This window comes from Mesoplodon bidens, assembly GCF_964165515.1.
Source record: "Mesoplodon bidens genome assembly, chromosome: 9".
In the NCBI taxonomy this organism is placed as follows: Eukaryota; Metazoa; Chordata; class Mammalia; order Artiodactyla; family Ziphiidae; genus Mesoplodon; species Mesoplodon bidens.
In genome coordinates, this window is record NC_138166.1 from 11,097,728 (window position 1) to 11,121,179 (window position 23,452).

Below are 23,452 nucleotides of genomic sequence, written 5' to 3' on the forward strand. Positions count from 1 at the left end.
GTGGTTCAGGCCTGATAGCCACCTTAATCCTTTATTAGCCAAAGTTCTCAACTCAGTCTATTAAGAATTCTTTTCATGGGAAAACACCACTTTGATTTCTTAATATAAGCTAACAGGAAACTAGCACTCCTTTAACAAAACGTAATTTTTCAATCTTGCCCAAAATACATTTATCTCATAAAACAAGGGTTACCAAATGCTTATTTCCCTCTTGGACACAGTCTAAACATGATTAAAAAATAATTTTTAAAACTACTACCAGGATCACCTATTCCTTTTATCACATGTCTTAGGCTCCTCCCTGTCCCCTTGGTCTAGTTTCAAATTATAGACCTAGATAGAGATCACCTGTTATGAACAATGAACACTTTCTTCATGATTTCTCGATCTGATGGTAACTTTGTTGCTCTAATTCACTGTGAGGGCCTACGCCTACACAACATTATCTCCTATCAGTATTAGAGCACGAGCCCTTCCTTCCTTACTCCTGGTCAACAGTAAAGTCTCTGCTCCGCTTTGCCCCCCAAAATAAATAAATAAATAACTTACAGCAGTTATTCCTGAGAAAAATAAAGATTTAAGCTGGCTAAAATAACTGAAAACATATTCATGTTTAGATGCTTAAGAAAATTTTATAATAATTCCAGTTTTCCTTTTTGCCTATTATAAAAATTCCTAAAATACAACTGAAACACCATAAAATAACTAATAGCTGCCACTTACCACTTACTATGTACCACACACATATTACTTTATTTAATCCTTACATGTATTCTCTGAGAGGTATTACTAGGTCTATTTTAAGAAAAAAAATTGAGACTTAGAAAAATTAAATAATTTATCCAACCCCACTGAGAAAAGTGATGCCTTCAAAACTTGAACCCTGGTCAGCTGCCTCTGACAACAATATCAGCCTCAGCAAAGAATATTCAAAGACTGATCAAACTTCTGGAAAAGGGGAAACTATTACTTCTTCTCAGCTAAGTTGGGGAAGTGAGATAGTCTTTGCTCACACCAAGTAAGAGGATTCAAACGTTAAGAGTAAAATTATACAGCTTAGGATCCTCTGAAAGGTAAATGTATCCTCGAGTGTCCCTCAACTTGATCGCAATGACACTGCAGGTATGAGCATCAGTGGAGCCAAGGGGAAGAGAAGAACAGTTCTACTATTACGGTTATACCTACAGGGTGCTGATTACTACAAAAAGGATATGGAAAGCCTCAGCCCTGTAGCTACTGAGAAACAAAAACAAGTTTTTAAAGCTAAGATAGAAAACACAGTTAAACCTTTTTTTAAAAAACTGTCTTACTGTATACTAAAATTGCCTACATAAAGCAACTTCTAACTCACTCCTACCATACGTGCACATGATAAAACAGTCCAGGCCCCTGTGACATATTAAAAGTAGTCTCGGGGGGTTCCCTGGTGGCGCAGTGGTTGAGAGTCCGCCTGCCGATGCAGGGGACACGGGTTCGTGCCCCGGTCTGGGAAAATCCCACATGCCGCGGAGCGGCTGGGTCCGTGAGCCATGGCCGCTGAGCCTGTGCCTCCGGAGCCTGTGCTCCGCAACGGGAGAGGCCACAACAGTAAGAGGCCCGCGTACCGCAAAAAAAAAAAAAAAAAAAAAAGTAGTCTCGGGATTCCCTGGTGGTGCAGTGGTTAAGAAGCCGCCTGCCAATGCAGGGGACATGGGTTCGAGCCCTGGTCCGTGAAGATACCACATGCTGCGGAGCAACTAAGCCCGTGCGCCACAACTACTGAGCCCACAAGCCACAACTAGTGAAGCCCACATGCCTGGAGCCCGTGCTCCGCAACAAGAGAAGTCACTGCAATGAGAAGCCCATGCACCAGAACGAAGAGTAGCCCCTGCTCGCAACGACTAGAGAAAGCTCATGTACAGCAACAAAGACCCAACGCAGCCAAAAATAAAATAAATGAAATAAATAAAATTATTTTAAAAAATAAATAAATAAAATAAAAATAAGGTTCTTGGGACTTCCCTGGCGGTCCAGTGATTAGGATTCCGTGCTTCCACTGCAGGAGGCCGAGTGGCACAGCCAAAAAATTCAAATTAAAAACAAACAAACAAAAAAAACCCCACCATTCCAGAATGACCTTTGGCTCCCACTGAACTGCCTTCTTCCCGCTTTCTGGACAAATCCTGAGCTTCCCTACTGACTTCTCTCAGCCAATCCCAGTCAGGCAGTCCCCCAACCTAAGAGATGGTTGATACAACAAAAAGTGCCTCAAGGGCTTTGAAACCCCATGCATTCATGCGTAATCTGCTTTAACAGATCTTTAAAGTCATGTAGTTTCTGCCTCTCGGAAGGTCTGAAACAAAGGAACTTTGGATAACAAAACGTTCATCACCTTCTGTGGCGATAAAACTTCCAGATGACCCCACAATTGAGACCCTGTCATAGCATTTAACAAGCTAATAAACAAAAACAAAACAAAGAAAGGTTCTTGCGATAATCTCTCTTGAGGGGCTGAAAACTCTACCTTCTGTTTAGTCCCAGAATGGCTTGCTTTCTGCAGACTAAATGGTAGTTTCAAAAGCCAGTGAATCAGAATCCAGGACTCTAAACCAGCACTCTAAACTGGCTCAGGAACTAAAAGATAATTGACTGTAATCAAGTAACTGCTTCTTCAGTCACCCTCACTGCTCCTTCACTGAAACTGCTCCACTGAGAGAGAAAAAGAGAAATAAAGGCCTGAAGAATTTTAAGCTCTGTTCCAAGAAGCTGCCTTGGGAAGCACTACAGTAGATGAGGGAAAGACCAGGTGGTTAGGACCAAGCCCTCACCTGCCAATTCTCCCAGAATAGAGCCACTTTTTCCTCTTTACATAGAGTTCTATGTAAAATTTTATTTAAAAAGCATTCTGCAGGAATTCCCTGGTGGTCCAGTGATTAGGACTCCGTGCTTTCACTGCCAAGGGCCCAGGTTCAATTCCTGGTCAGAGGGGGGAAAAAAGCATTTTGCTGCTACAAAGCAAGAGTGAAAAACACTTGTTCAGGTGCTCTCTGAAGTCCTGGCTACTTCACTGCGTTCTCAGATTCACAGCCTTATGCAATAAATTTCAGGTGTGAAAGACACAGTCAATTTTACATCAGTACTGCAGTTAATATTCAGTTACATCCTATTTTAGGATAAAACACATCACGCACGCACCCCCCACCAAAAAAAACTTTCAATGGGATATTCTAAAAATACAAATAATCAACAGGATAAGATGCCCTGTGTGAGTGATGGCAACAGCTGACTGACAGCAGAAACAACAGCAGCAAGCTGTGTTCCTTGGATGCCAGAAGCAACAACAGCACCTGTTGACCAAAGAAAGCAGCCAGGTACAGGAGTCCCAAGAGCCAGGCATTGCTTTTTAGTGGATTGTCTGTCTTATCTCTTCCACATCTGAAACTTCTGTTTCCTGCGCTTACAGAGGTATCCCTGTGTTGCAGTCTGTCTTTACTCCTTCTCCCACCCTGCCTAGTTCACACAGTCGTCTAGGGGCACATCTACTACACTGAGGTACTACAGGGGACATGACACCCACACGCCACGCTCAGCTAAGGTGAGTAACAGTCTTGTGTGTCACAACCAAATTTAAAGCCATCAACAATCTCATCCAGATGTTCCCTTTTGTCCCTATCCTTTTAGGCTCCACATTCGAAGACCCTAACTAGAGAATTCTAATGCCTAAAAATATTTACATTAAGAATATGTCCAAGAATTAGCTGAAATAAATGCACTCTGGAATTGATAGGCTAATTATTCATTTTAAACTTATCAGCAAAGCAGTTTGACTATCAAGATATTCAATGTGGAAGTGAGAATTCAAACATCAGGGACAAAACATTACATTTTGTAGGATTTATCCAGTAAGGCTAAGAACTCAGCATAAAGTATCACGTGTGCCCAAGTATAAACCATGGTCTTTTCCCAAACATTATCCCTCAAAAAAGAAGTAGTTCCCTTAGATTCTAGTCCTTATAAAGCCTTTATAATGATAGACTGCTCTCTCAAGTACCTTATTTTTAACATAATAAGGCAAAAAAAAAAATCTTCAAAAGGAAATGAACAATCAGGAGTACAGTAATGCTAGGCTTGACGGCAGAGGGTAATAGAATGACCATTCCTGGAGGACCCTGACTCGGAGGAGTCTTGGTGAGCCCTAGAAGAGAGGGGAGGAGGGATGAACCACTCCTCACTGACTGGCGATTGATCAGGGAACTGTCCAAAATCACTTTAATCAATACTAATTTGGGAGACGTCAACCCCATAAAATCAATGTAAAAAGAGGCAAACAATTTCAACACATTTTTGGAATTATTCCTCCTCATTAATGCTGTTCCCAAAGGCTTTTTAAAAAAGCAAGTCAAGGGCTTCCCTGGTGGCGCAGTGGTTGAGAAGCCGCCTGCCACTGCAGGGGACATGGATTCGAGCCCTGGTCCCGGAAGATCCCACAGGCCGCAGACCAACCAAGCCCTTGCGCCACAACTACTGAAGCCTGCGCTCTAGAGCCTGTGAGCCACAACTACTGAAGCCGGCGTGCCTGGAGCCCGTGCTCCACAAGAGAAGCCACCGCGATGAGAAGCCCACGCACCGCAACAAAGAGTAGCCCCCGCTCGCCGCAACTAGAGAAAGCCCGTATGCAGCAACGAAGACCCAACACAGCCAAAAATAAATAAATAAATTTATAAAAAAAGAAACTAAATATCATAACTAAACATTTGACTACTCCATCTATATCTCTAAAATGTATACTTTCAAGTTGTACAGAATTTTTAACTTTTCATTGGGGAGTTAGGCTGGGACTTACAACCAAGGCTATCTTATATTCGGGTAAAGTATCTGATAATACAAACTCAATGTGAAATGTTCCCCTGGAGACATACACAACGGAATAGACCACCCCCGCCAAAAGAAAGGAAAGAAAGAAAAAAGACCGGTTAATAGCCAGCCACACAAATCACTCTAATGCCACCAGCCTAGATTAGACCGTGCTACCTTTAACCTTGGCTGACAGCGCTCCTGGAATCAAGGCAGGGTACAAGCTTAAAAACCTGGCAACTGCAGGTAATAACTTTTTTTTCTTTTTTTGAAAACAGAACACAAGATTTGGTGGTAAAAATCTGGGGACCTGTTAGACCTTTGATACAAACACAGAGCAAGACAAAAATCTCTTTAATTCTTAGTCATCAACACAAAAAATACTTTATCTACCTGGACCAGATGATGAGACAAAGATAGGTAAATTCTTTACAAATTGTCAAGTTTAAAAAAAGAAAGAAGGAAGAGGGAGGGAGGGAGGGAAGAAATACTCACCCCTGAAATATAAAGGGCATCAATGATGAACTAAATTAAAAAATCTAATCAACTCTTCTCAAATCTTATTCTCCTTAAACTTCCCTTTCCCATATATTGCTATTTATCCTCTTTAAACTGCTATTTCGCTTCCCTTCTCATATTTTGTCCAAGGGCATTCTCCAAGTTTCAGGCTCCGGCCCCGCCCCCCCCTTCAGTAAACTGATCTTGCCGTCCTAATGGTCCTCAAAGGCGTATTCTAATCCCAGCCTCCCACCTGCGTACCAACTCTCCTTACCCTCCTTTAGGACATGTCACTTCACGTACAGTGTGCCTAAAACAAAATCTCCATCCCATCTCCAACCAACTTCTCCCAGCTTTCTTAGTCTTCATTAAGTGTAACAGTTTCAGTAAAACTGTCACTGTGTTTATTGCTTTCCTCTTCATGTCCCATAATTAGTTCTAGCCCTGCTGACTCTTCTTTAAAAGAACTGTTCAGAATGGGAAGTCTTAAACAGGTTCACTGTCTTTGACTCAATATTTCCATTCCTAAGATTCCACATAATCTGAGAAAATCTGAAATGCAGACAAAGATATTTGCTGAAGTATTATAATGCCTGAAACAGTAAACATGTTTCCAGCAATAAAGAAATGTTTAAACAAATTAAGCAGTTAAGTAAATTAGAATATTACTCAGTCACTAATAATTGGTTATGAGAAAAAAAAAGTTTTAACTTCTTTCTAAAAAATATTTATTTATTCATTTATTTGCCATACCACACGGCATGTGGGATCTTAGTTCCCGGACCAGGGATCGAACCCAAGACCCCTGCATTGGAAGCCCAAAATCTTAACCACTGGAAGTCCCGGTTATGAGAAAATTTTAAGGACATTAAAAATGTTAATGACAAAATGTTAAATAAGGAAAGCAGCATACAAAATCATACACGAGATGATTAAGTAAGTAACAAAAAACACAGGGATGAAAAAAAGACTAGAAGGAAAAATACCAAAATATTAACAATGTCCCATTTGTGAGTATCCTGCTGGATGGTGACAATGTGAGTCATTTTTGTTTTCTTCCTTTTTTTTTTTTTGGCCTGGCCACAGGGGATCTTAGTTCCCCAACCAGGGATTGAACCCAGGGCCCAGGCACTGAAAACGCCAAGTCATAACCACTGGACCACCAGGAAATCCCTTTGTTTTCTTCTTTATATATTTCTATAGTTTCCAGATATGGTACATAATATTTTAAAAATAATGAAAAAAGGGGACTTCCCTGGTGGCGCAGTGGTTGAGGCTCTGCGCTCCCAATGCAGGGGGCCTGGGTTTGACCCCTAGTCAGGGAACTAGATCCCACATGCATGCTGCAACTAAGAGTTCACACGCCACAAGTGAGGAGCATGCTGGCTGCAACTAAGGAGCTGGCGACCCACAAGGAGCCCGCCTGCTGCAACTAAGACCCAACGCAAATAAATAAATAAATCTACATTTAAAAAATAAATAAAATCAGAAAAAAGGTAATTTTTAAAATGTGTTTCCAATTCAAGACTTGTCAGGTCTCCCTAAATTAATCCTCAAAGTCAATATTATTTTAAACTAAATAGCAAAAATAAACTGGAGGAGGAGCTCAGAAATATTATCTTAATAATATGTAAGAACTGCCCAAAAAATTCTGAAAACAAGAGTGACAAGGTGGGGCAAAAAAAAAAAAAAAGAGTGACAAGGTGTATATAGGAGATGTGGGAGAGCCCTTGCCCTACCAAAACCTAAGATGTACTCAGAACTACAGTAAATAAAAAAATAGGGAACTAAAGCAGAAACAGAGTAATCAATACCTCAATACTCATACATGGAGAGATGCAATAGAGTTGGGGTGACCAGCCAAATCATTTAGAAAAAAATAAGACAGCAATAACCAAAGCCTAATAACCACAGCCAACCTTTACTGCACACTTACCACGGGTCCACAACCTTGGGGCCAGATGTCACTGCATTTCAGTTTTTTGGGTTTTCCAAAGACAATATGGTATTGGTGCCTATTTCATGTACTATTAAGACTGCAGCAAGGTCTAGGAGCATGTTTTTAAAACATGCAGCCACAGCCTTCCTGTTCTCAGAGGAAGAGATCCTCCTTCCGTACAAAACAAACCTGTGCTCTGATCACATCCCCTCCTGTCAACTCAGGGCTTTTGCTCCAAATTCCCCTTCTTGTCAGTATTTTCAACCTCTCCCTTTCTACTAGCTCCTTGCCATTGGCTTACATTTGAGAGGGAAAAAAACACTTCTCAGGAACCACTCCCTTGCTACCTTTTCTCCTTTACACAAAGAAAGCTTATTCAATTAGTAACCTTTTAAAAAGAAAAAAAAGAAAAAAAAAAGACTATGCTGTCATCCCATTCACTCATAGGGCTGCAGGCTCCCTGTGGCCAAAAGCACTGTGCTGAGACTACTCCAGGTGTGGGCTCTAATGATTTCCTAACTGCCAAAGTCAAAGGCCACCATCAGGGTTCATCTCACTTGAATTATTTTGCAGACTGTGCTCTTCCCTTCTCGAAATACCCTTGGTTTCTGTGAATCAACTTTCTCCTGATTCTCCTGTCCCCCTGGCTCCTCCTTTACCCTACCTATGGCTTTCTTCTCTTCACATTCAACACCTTCAGCCAGCTGCCACCAACACTATACCCAACAACTCCCATTTGCATTCCTAACCAGAGCTCTTCCCAGCGCTCTAGCGGTAAACACTCACCAATGTCTCTAACTGGAAGTGAACCACACACCTGTAACTGCCTAACAAAAGCCATCATTAGCTTTTCCCAAAGCTGCTATGCATTCTCTACCTTGAGGAATGGCAACACCATCCACAAATTTAGCTAATTCAGAAACCTGGGATTCATCCTAGACCCCTCCCACTCTCCTCCCACATTAAATTGGACACTAAATCCAATTCTACCCCCTTAATACCCATCAGTCTCCTGAAGCTGGATCTCTTTCCTCTAAGCCATTCTCTACACAGCAGATAGAGTAACCTTTCTAAACATCTCAATCTGTACCCACAGCAATGAGCCCCACTCAATGCTCACCACACCCTGCACCCCAGCCACACTTCCCTGCTTGACATGCCAAGAACACAATCATGCCACTTACACCTCCACATGTTTATGCCAACTGCAGCACTGCTTTCGCTTGGAAGGCCCTCACCCTACCCCCTCCTATTTACTTGGGAAATTATTACTGGCTCTTCAAGATCCAGTTTAACACAACTCTGTGAATCTACTAAAACCTATTGAACTGTACACTTCAAGTAGATGAACTGTATGGTATGTAAATTATATCTCAACAAAACTCATAATTTTCTGTAAGAAAAGACTTACCATCCGATTTTTTTAAAATGGGCAAAAGACAAAACAGGCACTTCACAAACAGAAATTTCAAGTGACCAATAAACATACGAAAAGATCTTCAAAACCATCACTCAGGCAAATGCAAATTAAAACCACAATGAGGTATCAGTACATACCCAGAAGAGCTAAAATTAAAAATGACATGATCAAGTATTACAAAGACGCGGAACAACCGAAACTTCATACACTGCAGGTGGGAGTGTAAAGCAGTTCAATCAAAACTATTTCATAATAAAACTGGGAAAAAAATCTCTGCAATTACTACTAAGACTAAGCACACACCTCTTCTATAACTCAGCAATCCCACTGCTAGAGTATATCCCCAAGAGAAATAAGTGCTAATGTCCACAAAAGGACATGTACAAGAATGCTAACAGGGACTTCCCTGGTGGCGCAGTGGTTAAGAATCCGCCTGCCAAGGCAGAGGACACGGGTTCAAGCCCTGGTCCCGGAAGATCCCACACGCCGCGAAGCAACTAAGCCCGTGCGCCACAACTACTGAAGCCCACGTGCCTAGAGCCCGCAAGCTGCAACCACTGAAGCCCGTGCACCTAGAGCTCGTGCTCTGCAACAAGAGAAGCCACTGCAATGGGAGGCCAGCGCACCACAACAAAGTGTAGCCTCCGCTAGCCGCAACTAGAAAAAGCCTGTGCACAGCAACGAAGACCCAATGCAGCCAAAAATAAAGTAAAATAAATTTTTTTAAAGTTTTTTTTTAAAAAAAAAAGGGTGTTAGGGCTCCCCTGGTGGCGCAGTGGTTGAGAGTCCCCCTGCCGATGCAGGGGACGCGGGTTCGTGCCCCGGTCCGGGAAGATCCCACATGCCGCGGAGCGGCTGGGCCCGTGATGCATGGCCGCTGAGCCTGCGCGTCCGGAGCCTATGCTCCGCAACGGGTGAGGCCACAGCAGTGAGAGGCCAGCGTACCGAAAAAAAAAAAGGGTGTTAAAAGAATAATTTATAACCAAAAAGTGTAAAGAACCCAAATGTCCATCAATGAATGGATAACTACAAACAGTAATATCAACACAATGAAATGTTACTTGGCAATAGAAAGGAGTGAAGTACCAATACACACTACCACATGGATGAACCTTGAAAGCATTAAGCTGAGAGAAAGAAACCAGACAGAAGATCATATGCTGTATGACTCCATTTATATGAAACATCCAGAATAGATAAGTTTATAGAAAGAGAAAATAAATTAATGAATGCTGGGGTCAAGGGAGAATGGGGAATGACAAACAAGTGTGGGGTTTTTTTGGGGGGGGTGATGAAAATATTCTGGAATTAGATAATAGTTGCACAACTTTGTGAATATACTAAAAAACAGCGAGTTACACACTTTAAAAACTAAATTCTTAAAAAACAAATTTTATGGTATGTGAATTATGTTTCAAGAAAAAAGTTACATGTGAGGAAAAGAATCAATAAATACCAAAAAAATTCTTTAAAACATCTTATACATACGCACAGGCCCCAAAGCAAAAATCTATCCCAAGCCGTGTGATTTAGCTAATTCTTAAGAATTAGGTCTTCCCTGCTGCCTGTTACAAAGCAGCACAATTAATAATTAGCAAACTAAACTCACTGGAACAATCTGACAAGCCAACAATCTCAGTTGAGAAATCTTAATCTTATTTCTGACAACTACATATTCTAGTGTTCTAAAAAAGCTGCCTATAGGAAGTGGCGCAATTCACAAAGCTCACGGAATTGAACTGAATTAAAATGAATGAGGTGCCACTTGCACGTACAAGCATATAATGACAAAAGTAGATCATATTACGTCAAGCCAGGCCCGTGTAGTCACATAATTCAAGTTTGCCAGTCATTCTATTAATATAGTTTAAAATTAGATCTATTACTCTCTTTCCTCCTCTGGAGAATTAACCAAAAAGCAAAAACACTGGGCATCAGGAGACTTGAATTCTGGTCCAAACTAAGCTAGTTGTGTGACCTTACCCTCTATCAGAGCTGTCTGTAAAATGAGGAATACCTCCAAGGCGACGAGTCTCCTGAAGTCCCTCTACCATCACCTCTCCCCCGTGCCACTCTGTGCACCCTGAGTCAAGTCATCATGGTTTCCCCACGTACTATGGAAGGCCAGCTCTCGGTTTCTACTTCTCCCCGCCCCCTATAATCCATTCTCTACATTGACAGCCAGTACTCTTTTCAAAACAGGAATCAGATCCTGCCACTCCCATCCATATGCCTCCCAGCGGCCTACAAGGCCAGGCCTTACCCGTTCTGACTCCTCCCCCCTCACCATCCTCTTGGGCAGCACTCTAGCCACTCTGACCTTTGGGTTCCTCCAACATTCCTAGCCCATTCCTCCCCAGGGCCTTTGCCACACTCCCATCTCCTCCGCCTTATTCTTACTTCTGTTCAAATGTCACCTCCTCAGAGAACTGAGTGTGGATTCTGGTCCCAGCCTGCTTAGATTCAACGTAATAGCTGGACATGTTACTTACTCATGCTGTGCCCCCGTTTCATCTGTAAACTGGTAACAACAGTGCCTACCTCACAGAATTATCACACGGGATAAATGCATGTAAAGCAAGCAGCAAATAGACGGGCACGGTTTTCAAATGTCATCTATCACTATACTTAAGGCACGCCATCTTCATTTTCTCCCTCTCCCTGAGCACTGTCTGGAACTGCCTTCTTTGTCACTCGCTTTAGGGTTCCAAAACCCCCACAGAATGTAAGCTTCGTGAGGAGCTTGCCTTGTCTTGTTCAAAGCTCTACCACCATTTCCTAGGAAAGGCATGCACATACCTGTTGAATGTATGAATAAATCAATCACATCAAGGATTCCTTTAAAATAATACTGCCTTGATTCAAAGAATTAAGTGAAAAACTGCCTCAATCAAACAGTTATGTAATGGGGCTGGTCTCCTCCTGGTCCTTGCAGACTGACCAGTTCATTTAGTCACTGGCTGAGGGGTTTCTGTCAAATCTAGTCACATAACTACAACAGACAACGAAAAACGCTAACAGATTAACCTGTGAGAGTAGAAGTTGAATACTGTAATATACGCTAATTCTCTGTAAACATACCACGTAAATCCAAATTGCAGCACACCAAAAAAGGCTCTGGCCATTAGGAAAGTCATACCCTGAAATATGAAAATATGAAACATACAGTGACTTTAACTAAAGCTGTTTTTCTACATGTACGTATATATGTAAAATATATGCAGATATACATATTCGCCTGCACACACACACACACACACACACACACACAGCCATCCCCAAAACTAGGGGGATGCTTTTTTCAACTCTTTTTAACTTTTCTTAACAAAATGGGCTACGTGGGAATAAATGTTTTGAACTGAAAGTTGTGACCCAACTCAGGAGCCTAAACATTACAGTTCCCCTTACTTATGGACTAAATTTCCGTCGTTCACCAAAGGAAATCCCAAATATAAGGTTCTGATTACTAGTATTAATTTTTAAAGCATCTAAAACTAACAAATATCCATTGAGATTTAACATCTTAAGACTCCAACATTTAATTTTTACCCACCAGGTCAAGCCCTTAATAAATATTCTTCCCTCACTCTAGTAGTAGTTTCTTTTAATTTTTTTAATTGTTTTTTTAAATTGCTTTAATTGTATCTACATTGTGTGAAATCCTTAACATAGTTTCAAGTTACATTCCGGTTTGAATGAACACAAATCCTGTCATGATACATCACATTAGTAATGACTTAGGCAGTTTTCATAGACGCCACCAATGGGTATGAAATTCGCCAGGCTGAGACCAAAGCGAAGAAGAAGGGAAAAAGCCTAGGAATGCTGCAGGCTAGTCCCGCAAAGAAAACAAACCAACCAAAAATGCTTCATGATTTTATTTAAAGATGATCACGGACGATCCCCAGAGTACCAAATATATACCACAGAGTTATTTCTTTCTCAAATGGAAGAGTGAAGCCACAAATCTAAGAGGAGGAGTAATCTACGTTGGTAAATTCTTCAAAATTAGGAAAGAAAGGGAAAGGAGACGCGGCGGCGCTCTGCGGTCTCGGAGCCGCTCTCCAGGAAAGGCTTCCCGGGCGCCGGCCGCTCCCACTCCGGTCCGCGGCCAGGCTGGAGATGGCTGGCGGCTGGCATGTTTGAAATATCACCACCCTATTCATCGCCTCCCGGCACAATGAGGCGCTGGGCAGCCGCGCCGAGGACCGCCCGCGCACACGCCCACCCGCCCCGCGCAGCCCGAGACCCGGGCGCAGCCGCGTCGCAGCGAAGTCACGCTCGGCCCGGGCAGAAAGTTTCGGAAAAAAACCCAAGCGCCGAAACGCACAGGTCTCAGAGCTGAACTCGTGCCAGGAACACGCCCGAGGCAAACCACTTGACAACCAGCTCCGGTTTTCAGCAGAAAGGCCGATAGGCGGGGGCCGGAGAGGAAGAGGAGGCAACACACACACACACAAACACACACACACTCTCTCTCTCTCTCTCACTCACTCGGCTCCTCTTCCTCTAGGGCCTCGGCGCCCAGGTGGGAGCGATACCGCAGGCTCACGCCCGCACGCAGCGCCGGGGCCCGGGCGGCGGGCGCCAGCTCCCCTCCCAGGAAGGCCCGGGACCCCCGGGCCAGCTCGGCGCGCACGAGAGGGTGCGCACGCCCTGCGCTTCCTTCCCCGTCCACCCCCAACGGCCGCGGAAACTGGGGGCCCCAGGGGCCCGGGGTCAGGGGATGCTCGGCGGGCCGGCCGCGAGCTCGCGCGCGCCCCTCCCCCCGCCCCTCCCCCCGGGCCGCCCGCGGGGCGCGCAGGAGGCGAGAGCCGGCGTCCCGGGGGATCAGCTCGCCCGCCCGCCGGCCCCGGGAATCCGGGCAACTTTCCCCTGCGCGGTCGCGGGCTAACCCCGACCGGGCGGAGGCGGGGGTCCGGGGGCTCGCGCGGCGTGGACTCACTTTTTCGGATGTTTCTCTCTTTTCGGCCTCCGCTTTCGGGCCTGAATGGCCAGCACTGAGGAAAGAAGACACACATTAACGGTCGGGCAGGCCAGCGCGGGGCCGCGTGGCGGGGAGAAGGGGACGCCGCGGGCCACTCACCTTTCCGGGAGCTCATCCCGACGCGGGGGAAGTGGGGCGGGGGGCTTCGCGGCGGCGGCGGCGGCGGCGGCAGCGGCAGCGGCAGCAGCTGCACCGGCAGCAGCGTCGCGGGAGCCGAGCCGAGCTGCAGCCTCCACTCACTCCGCCGGCCGGGAGGAGGCGGGAACCGCGCCTGCGCCGCCGCCGCAGCCGCCGCTCCCGCGGGGGGCCCGGCAAAACCCGCCCCCGGCCGGCCCCGCCCCCGCCCCGCCCGCAACCCCCCCCCGCCCGGCGGGGTCGAGACCCCCGTGCCGGCCCCGCCCGCGCGTCCCGCACCCACCCGCCTAGCCCACCTGTGCGGAAGTGACCCCCTCCACGACCACCGCCACTCCCTCCCATGCCTCCCCCACCCCAGCCCGCGGCCTGGGCCTCCGCCTCCTGCGCCCCCGCGGCTGGCCCAGGCCTCCCGTCCCTCCCGGGCACACGGCCTGCGCGACCCTCCCTCTCCAACCACAGCCTCTCTCCTACCCACCCCGGCGGGTCGCGCCGCCCGCTTCTCCATGCGCCCTTCCTTGGCCGGCGCCTCCGCGGGTCTCACACCACCTCTCCTCACGCGGCCTCTTCTCCCCCTTTGCTCCTCTACATCCTTGCATCCCCATGAGCGCCGCTTCCTCCTCTCTGGCGGGTGTGGAAAGGGCACAGGACCAAGAGCTGGGAAACCTGGGTCTTTCACTAGCTGTGTGACCTTGGAAAAGTCATCTTATCTCTCACTTTTATCTACCCCACAGGATTTCCTAATGAAGGAAAAGATGCAGATAGCACAGATAGTAGGATTAAGCTTTTGCACATGAATTAAGGTCCAGTTCAATAAATTCCATGTGTCTAACAATTCGGCACAACAACCCACCACGGAGTTATTTCTTACAAAGAGGAAACTGAGTCCTGAAGAGGTGAAACAGTTTACCCACCAATGATTCAAACTTAGGCCTACCTGACTCTAATCAAGTTGATTGGGGGATAAAGTAACTGCAGTGATCCGTTTATTTAAATAATTATAATATTTTTGAAAAATATCCATCCTGACCACTTACCCTCTCAACTATATATATATATATATATATATATATATATTTTTTTTTTTTTTTTTTTTTTTTTTTTGCGGTACGCAGGCCTCTCACCGCTGTGGTCCCTCCCGTTGCGGAGCACAGGCTCCGGACACGCAGGCTCAGCGGCCATGGCCCACGGGCCCAGCCGCTCCGCGGCATGTGGGATCCTCCCGGACCGGGGCACGAACCCGCGTCCCCTGCATCAGCAGGCGGACTCTCAACCACTGCACCACCAGGGAAGCCCACATCTATATTCTTAACTGATCAGAGTAGCTAACCTTACTATAAAGATCCTAAACCCACCAGAACAGTGCTGCTTGAACTTGAAGAGCTTTTTACTTTCTCGATTTTTTTATTTTCAAAAATATCAAACGTACAGAAAAATTATGAGAAAAATATAGTGGACACCCATATTACCCCATATTCACCAATTTTGAATATTTCACCACATTTGCCTTCCCCGTGTGTATGGGTTTTTGGTTTTGTTTTGTTTATGATGAATCATTTCAGTTTTTTGCAGGCTTTTACCCTTTACCCCTAAGTACTTCCATAAGTATCTACTAAGAACAAAGATACTCTGCTATATAATCAGAATTCCATTATCCAAGAAAATTTCATATCTTTATACTATTATCTGTAACATACAGCGGCCATATTCAAATTTTCAAAATGTCCTTTCTAGCTGACTTTTTTCTCAATCCGGAATACAATCAAGGATCATGCGTTGCATTTATTTATTTATTTATTTTGTGGTACGTGGGCCTCTCACTGTTGTGGCCTCTCCCGTTGCGGAGCACAGGTTCCGGACGCGCAGGCTCAGCAGCCATGGCTCACGGGCCCAGCCGCTCCGCGGTATGTGGGATCCTCCCAGACCGGGGCATGAACCCGAGTCCCCTGCATCGGCAGGCGGACTCTCAACCACTGCGCCACCAGGGAAGCCCCATGCATTGCATTTGATTGTCAGGTCTTTTTAAGCTCCTTTACTCTAGAATAACCACTGGTTTGTTTTTTATTTTCTTTTATAACATTCATTTTTTTGAAGAATTCAATTCTGTTTGCAGAATGTTCCTCAGTTTGTATTCATCTATTCCCTATTAGATTCAAGTTAAATAATTTTGTCATGTACACTGTATAGATGAGGTTGTGTTCATCTTAGTATGCTGCATCAAGAGGGATACGACGTCAGTTTGTACTATTATTGGTGATGATATATGTAATCATTTCTCCATGGTAAAGGTACCTTTTTTCCTTTGTATTTAAAAAGTAGTCTGTGTAAAAAATGGGCAAAAGACTTGAACAGACATTTCTCCAAAGAAGATATACAAATGGCCAACAGGTACATGAAAAGATGCCCAGCATCATTAGAGAAATGCAAAGCAAAACCAAAATGAGATATCACTTCACACCTACTAGGATGGCTATAATTTTTTTTTAATGAAAAATAAGAGTTAGTGAGGATTTAGAGACATTGGAATACTCATACATTACTGCAGGGAATGTAAAATGGTGCAACCACTGTGGAAAACAGTTCCACAATTCCTCCAAAACCTAAACATGGAATTATCAGCAGTTCCACTCCTAGGTGTATATCCAAAAGAATTGAAAACAGGTATTCAAATCCTTGTACCCAAATGTTCATAGCATCACTAATCATACTAGCCAAAAGGTTAGAAACAAATATCCACCAATGTATAAACAAATTGTGGTACAGACACACAAAGAAATATTTTTCAGCCATAAAAAGGAATGAAGTACTGGTAGGTGCTACAACATGGATGAACCTCAAAAACCTTATGCGAAGTGAAAGAAGCCAGACACAAAAAAAGGTCATCTATTGTTCTATTCCATTTATATGAACATCCAGAATAAGCCAATCCATAGAAAGCAGATTAGTGGTGGCCCATGGCTGGGGGGAGGGGAGATAAGGAGCAACTGCTTAATGGATAAGGGGTTCTATTTTGTACTGATCAAAATGTTTTGGAGCTTGGTAGAGCTGGTGGTGGCACAACATTGGAAATGTACTAAATGCCACTGAATTCTTCTCTCTAAAATGATTAACATGTTTGACGAATTTCACCTCAATTTTTAAAAAAAGTAACCTGTGGGGTAATACTTTGAGATTATGTGAGTATCCTCCCCCAAGAATGCTTCACTCCATGGGCTAGCATCCATCCATGATGTTTGCTTGAATCAAGTATTACTATAGTGGTTGGAGAATACTGACATGATAATCCTGTCCTTCCATCTCTTCCAACTATGTTAATTAGGTGAGCTTTCATTTCTCCTGCCACCCCTGTGTTTTCTGTTTATTTTGGGCTTGATTTTTGTGTGTTTTTTGTCGTCTTAGGTATCAATATTGACAGTAAATACTGTCACTTTGATTTTTGATTCTTGAATTGTCCCATATTTGACCAGGGAAGATGCTTTCAACTTGCAGTGTCTTTGAACATGTCCCAATCCATTTTTGAGCACCTCTTTACTTCCTGGCACAAGATATTCTAGGAAACCTTGTGCTTTCCCTAACTGAGTCTTAGAACAAGCCATTTCTCCAGTTTTTGCTCCTTCTAAAAGTTGATCAGAAGCTTTGAAGCCAAAGAAATCTGAGTTTGAAACCACTTTCCTTTACTGTTTTTAACAGCTTTATTAAGATATAACTCACACACCACACAATTCACCCATTTGAAATACAAAATTCAATGGTTTTTAATATATTCATATGGCTATGCAACCACCACCAAAATCTAATTTCAAAACATTTTTGTCACCCCTAAAAGAATCTCCACACCCATTAGCAGTCACTCTCCATTTCCCCCAACCTCCCTTTGCCTAAGCCCTGGCCAACCATCTCCCTTCTGTCTCTATAAACTTGCCTATTCTGGACAGATCATAAAAATGCAATCCTACCACTGTGGCCTTGTGACTGGCTTCTTTCTCAGCTTAATATTGAAACCAATTTCTGCTGCTTAGTGGGGTTTTTTTTTTTTTTTTTTGGTCGCGCTTGGTCTTACTTGCAGCAGGCAGGCTCCTTAGTTGCGGCTTGCCAGCTCCCTAGCTGTGGCATGCAAACTCTTAGTTGCAACATGCATGTGGGACCTAGTTCCCTGACCAGGGATCGAACCCAGGCCCCCTGCATTGAGAGCATGGAGTCTTAACCACTGTGGCACTGGGGAAGTCCCTCTGCTGTTTAATTTTTGCATAACCTTGAGTATGTTACTTAATTACAACATCTGGAAAAGAGTAATAATATCAATACCAATCATCCCAGATCAATATGATAATCTATTAATATTCAATAAATAGTAATTATCATGAACATTAGTTGGGAGACACATAGCCAATCTGCTGGATCTTTTGCAATCATTAATTCAACAAATACTTATCAAACACCTGTTATATAGCAGGCATTAGTCTAGATATTGAGTCTACAGCATGGAAAACACACAAAACTCCTGCCCTCATGAAGCTTACATTCTACTGCCAGAAGACAGAAAATAAACAAAATAAATATGCAAATACATATACTCTGTTTACTAGATGGTGATAGCGTCTAGGAAAAGAAAAGAAAAACAAAACAAAACAGCAGTCTATTGGGAAGGTGTTTAGGAAAGGCCTCACTGAGGAGGTAACACTTATTTAAAGACCTTAAGGTGATTTTTTTTTTTTTTTTTTTTTTGGCCACGCCATGTGGCATGAGGGATCTTAGTTCCCTGACCAGGGATCCGACACGGGCCCAAGGCAGTGAGAGCAAGGAGTCCTGACCACTGGACCACCAGTGAATTCCTGACCTTAAGGTGATCTTGCCAGGCTTTTTACTTCTATAAATTAGGAGAGAACTATATTTGCCACCTAGAATATTTGTGAATTTATTGAACTAAAATACACCAACCTAATTATTAATGAACAACTTTACACATACTATATCAGATGCTTAAAGAATGATAAATTATAAACCCAGTCTCTGCTGATTTGGAAATTAAAAATTTCTTTGAGATGCATCAAAACGTAAAATGACATTTTGAAGGAAATACAAAAAAGAAGCAACACAATAACAGGAGTTTAATTTTTTCTCCCATCATTTATTTCTTTTTTTTTCTTTTTTTTTTTTGCGGTACGTGGGCCTCTCACTGTTGTGGCCTCTCCCGTTGCGGAGCACAGGCTCCGGATGCGCAGGCTCAGCGGCCATGGCTCACGGGCCCAGCCGCTCCACGGCATGTGGGATCTTCCCGGACCGGAGCACGAACCCGTGTCCCCTGCATCGGCAGGCGGACTCTCAACCACTGCGCCACCAGGAAAGCCCTTTTCTTTGTATTTTTTTCCTACATATATTAATTATGTGAATATTATAATTAAGAAGGGAAAGTATTAAAACTAGATGTAGATTTCTGTAGCAGTCCAAAATAAATGAAAAGGGCAGTACGTATGCATTTTTCCCCGACCTCGCACAATGGAATTCAAGATGAACACATCATATTAATTTTTATCAAATATAAAATAAAATTAAAGAACGCTATAAATCCAACTGCACTCCAATATTTCCAAGTGGAGTTACTAAATCATGTTGTATCTTAGAAGGTATATTTATTATGTCATAGAATTGGAATCAGACTTGAGAGGTCATATAATGCATGTTGGGGTCTTTAGCCCCTTCTAATGGTCCCCCAACACTTTTAAATTTTTAGAAAAGTTTCTTTATATCTTATGTACACCTTCTATTATGAAAATTAAGCCTGTCGCTTGTTAGTTCATTATAGCGTGTTTCCCAGTGGCACTAGCACCAGTGTAATACAGAAGTCAGTACACAGACTAGTAGAGCCAAACTGTCAGAGTTCAAATCCTAGTTCTGTCATTAGCTGGGTAACCTTGGACAAGTTTCTCAGTTTCTTTGTGCCTCGGTTTCCTGATCTGCAAGATGCAGAGAGTAATATTACCTACCTTATACGTTTGTTGTGAGGATTAAATGAGTTATTTCACATAAAATGCTTGGAGAAGGATCTAAGTGTTCCCCCCCAAATTAGGTATTCATATTTATATGCATATTGACAGGTATTACTTATCTATTGCTGCATACCCAACCTCTCCCAAATTTAACAACTTAAAACAACAAGAATTTATTATCTCACCATTTCTTTGGTCCAGGAACTTGGGAGCAGTCTAGCTGGAAAATGATACTATCTGGGGCTGCAGTCATCTGAAGGCTTGCGGAAGGCTGGGAGATCTGTCACCAAGATGGTTCACTCACATGGCTGTCAGCAGGGGTCCTCAGGTCCTTGCTGGCTGTTTCAGAGAGGCCTTACCCCCCCCCCCCCGGATCTTTCCATAGGACTACTGGAGTGTCTGGCTCCCCCAGAGTGAGTGGCGCCAGAGAGAGCAAGGAAGAAACTGAAATGCCTTCCATGACCTACCCTCAGAACTCACAATCCACCATTTCCACCACATTCTATCCATTAGAAACAAGTAGAGCACACGCTCAAAGGAGGGGAATGAAGCCACTTCTTATAGGGAGAATTATCAGCAAGTGTGTGGACACATTTTTAAACCACCACAAGGGCTCATTCCTTCTTTCCTTTGGTGCCTCTGATTTGCAAGTGAGAAAACTTCGAGACCTCTCATTCATACTGTCTAAATACTAGACATGAAAGGGAATTTTTTTTGTGTGTGTGTGGTACCAGGGAAGCCCCATGAAAGGGAATTTTCAGTCCAACATTCATTCTAAAGAAAAAGGAATGTAGATTAGAAAGATTATCTAGAGAAAATCATCAATAGTAATAAATTTATTATAAATAAAATGCCTTCTGTTTGTGACTCTTACATAAACCAGCTAAAAAATGACTCCTGGGGGCTTCCCTGGTGGCGCAGTGGTTGAGAGTCTGCCTGCCGATGCAGGGGACTCGGGTTTGTGCCCCGGTCCGGGAGGATCCCACATGCTGCGGAGCGGCTGGGCCCGTGAGCCATGGCCGCTGAGCCTGTGCGTCCGGAGCCTGTGCTCCACGACGGGAGAGGCCACAGCAGTGAGAGGCCCGTGTACCGCAAAAAAAAAAAAAAAAAAAAAAAAATGACTCCTGGGACTTCCCTGGTGGCGCAGTGGTTAAGAATCCGCCTGCCATCGTGGGAGGACAGCCCACTACCCTTATGAGGAACGGAGCAGGACAAAGGGTGCTGGGCAGCTTGTGGACCGAGGCTCTGACCGCACCCCTGAGCGCAGCCGCAAGGAAAACCATTCCAGTGAAGGGACCAAGGATTCGAGCAGCAACTCCCTCAGCAACAGCAGACATGGGGCTGAGGAGCGGAGCCACCACCACCATCATGAGGCTCCAGACTCTTCCCACGGGAGGAAGACAAGGGAGAGCGAGCGCAATCATCGGACCACTGAGGCTGAGCCCAAGCCACTTGAAGAGCCAAAACACGAGACCAAAAAGCTCAAGAATCTTTCAGAGTATGCCCAGACACTGCAGCTAGGTTGGAATGGGCTTCTAGTGTTGAAAAACAGCTGCTTCCCGACATCTATGCACATCCTAGAGGGGGACCAGGGGGTTATCAGCAGTCTCCTCAAAGACCACACTTCTGGGAGTAAGCTGACCCAGCTGAAGACTGCCCAGCGCCTTCGACTGGACCAGCCCAAGCTCGATGAGGTCACACGACGCATCAAGCAGGGGAGCCCCAATGGCTACGCAGTGCTCCTAGCCACACAGGCGACCCCCAGTGGGCCTGGCACTGAGGGGATGCCCACGGTGGAGCCAGGCCTACAGAGGCGGCTTCTCAGGAACCTGGTCTCCTATTTGAAACAGAAGCAGGCTGCAGGGGTGATCAGCCTGCCAGTGGGTGGGTCCAAGGGCAGAGACAGCACGGGCATGCTCTATGCCTTCCCTCCCTGCGACTTTTCACAGCAGTACCTCCAGTCAGCACTGAGGACATTGGGCAAGCTAGAGGAAGAACACATGGTGATAGTTATAGTAAGAGACACAGCCTAGCTTGAACCTGTCTTTTCCACAAAAGCAGTTATTTTAAGATCTGACCCCCGCCTCCCCCCCAACTCCAAAACTTACCCCCTTGGTTTGAATTCTCTGCTGCGTTATTTCAGTTCATTTGGTAGGGGACCAAAGTCCTCCCCCACCAAAACTAAGTTCTTAGGTTTGGATTTTTTTTTTTTTTTTTTTTTTTACAGTGATGAGAAAAATGAGAAGGGACTCCTGTCATGTTGGTTTCTAGTGTATGAGATACTGTCTGCTGTGTTCTGTATTTTTTAATTTTTTGACTAACTGTATGGAAAGTTGTCAGTAAAGCCTTTGTCAGAGGAAAAAAAAAAGAAAAAAAGAATCCGCCTGCCAATGCAGGGGACATGGGTTCGAGCCCTGGTCTGGGAAGATCCCACATGCCGCGGAGCAACTAGGCCCGTGAGCCACAACTACTGAGCCTGTGCGTCTGGAGACTGTGCTCCACAACAAGAGGCCGCGATAGTGAGAGGCCAGCGCACCGCGATGAAGAGTGGCCCCCGCGGGGCTTCCCTGGTGGCGCAGTGGTTGAGAGTCCGCCTGCCGATGCAGGAGACACGGGTTCGTGCCCCGGTCTGGGAAGATTCCACATGCCGCGGAGCGGCTGGGCCCGTGAGCCATGGCCGCTGAGCCTGCGCGTCCAGAGCCTGTGCTCCGCAAAGGGAGAGGCCACGACAGTGAGAGGCCTGCGTACCACAAAAAAAAAAAGAGTGGCCCCCGCTTGCCACAACTAGAGAAAGCCCTTGCACAGAAACGAAGACCCAACACAGCCAAAAATCAATCAGTCAATCAATCAATCATTCAATCATCGATAGTAATAAATTTATTATAAATAAAATGCCTTCTGTATGTGACTCTGACATAAACCAGCTAAAAAATGACTCCTGGGACTTCCCTAGTGGCGCAGTGGTTAAGAATCCGCCTGCCAATGCAGGGGACATGGGTTCGAGCCCTGGTCTGGGAAGATCCCACATGCCGCGAAGAATCTAAGCCCATGCGCCACAACTACTGAGCCTGCTATCTAGAGCCCACGAGCTACAACTACTGAAGCCCGCGCGCCTAGAGCCCGTGCTCCGCAACGAGAAGCCACCGCAATGAGAAGCCCGTGAACCACAACAAAGAGTAGCCCCCACTCGCTGCAACTAGAGAAAGCGCGCCGCCCACAGCAACGAAGAACCAACGCAGCCAAAAATAAATAAATAAATAAAAATTTAAAAAAAAGACTCCTGAAGATGTGCCCAGGGCTGGATTAGGATGGATTTAGAATACTGACTAGTATGTCCACACATATCTAAATAGATGAAATGGTCTGGCCATAATGACTATGTTGAACTTCCCCACCCTGGGCTCCACTTCTTTCAAGCTTTTAGACATGGATAAAGCCATGATAGAATACTCATTTCTCAAATATTTGAACTCTCTAAGAATTTGGTTTTCCATTTTACTGTAACTGGTTTAAAAATCCAATATAAAATCTAATATAGGGGGCTTCCCTGGTGGCGCAGTGGTAGAGAGTCCGCCTGCCGATGCAGGGGACATGGGCTCGTGCCCGGGTCCAGGAAGATCCCACATGCCGCGGAGCGGCTGGGCCCGTGAGCCATG

The 23,452-nt window shown here is 44.8% G+C and overlaps 2 protein-coding genes across 10 annotated transcripts in view; one reads left to right on the plus strand and one right to left on the minus strand.

Annotated features, from left to right (window-relative positions):
* Positions 1-14,418, minus strand: part of SRPK2 (SRSF protein kinase 2) — a 236,111-nt gene extending 221,693 nt beyond the window's left edge. For 4 of the 9 annotated variants that reach the window (XM_081244889.1, XM_081244888.1, XM_081244886.1 and 1 more), the window contains exons 1-2: positions 14,288-14,418; positions 13,636-13,690 (exon numbers count right to left, since the gene is read on the minus strand). In XM_081244889.1, the coding sequence (XP_081101015.1) occupies positions 13,636-13,690; positions 14,288-14,414 (182 nt within the window). In that variant the 5' untranslated portion in view covers positions 14,415-14,418. Of the gene's footprint in view, positions 1-13,635; positions 13,691-13,776; positions 13,935-14,287 lie in introns of those variants that run through there. The other 5 variants (XM_081244891.1, XM_081244890.1, XM_081244892.1 and 2 more) reach the window with 3 other exon arrangements.
* On the plus strand, positions 14,413-22,147 carry LOC308622796 (putative RNA-binding protein 15B; the record flags this gene model as incomplete). The annotated part of the gene is made up of 2 exons (XM_081244417.1): positions 14,413-14,440; positions 20,979-22,147. 2 exons carry the CDS (start codon positions 14,413-14,415, stop codon positions 21,827-21,829), a joined length of 879 nt encoding a protein of 292 aa, XP_081100543.1. The 3' UTR covers positions 21,830-22,147.
* Positions 22,148-23,452: the final 1,305 nt, after the last annotated feature.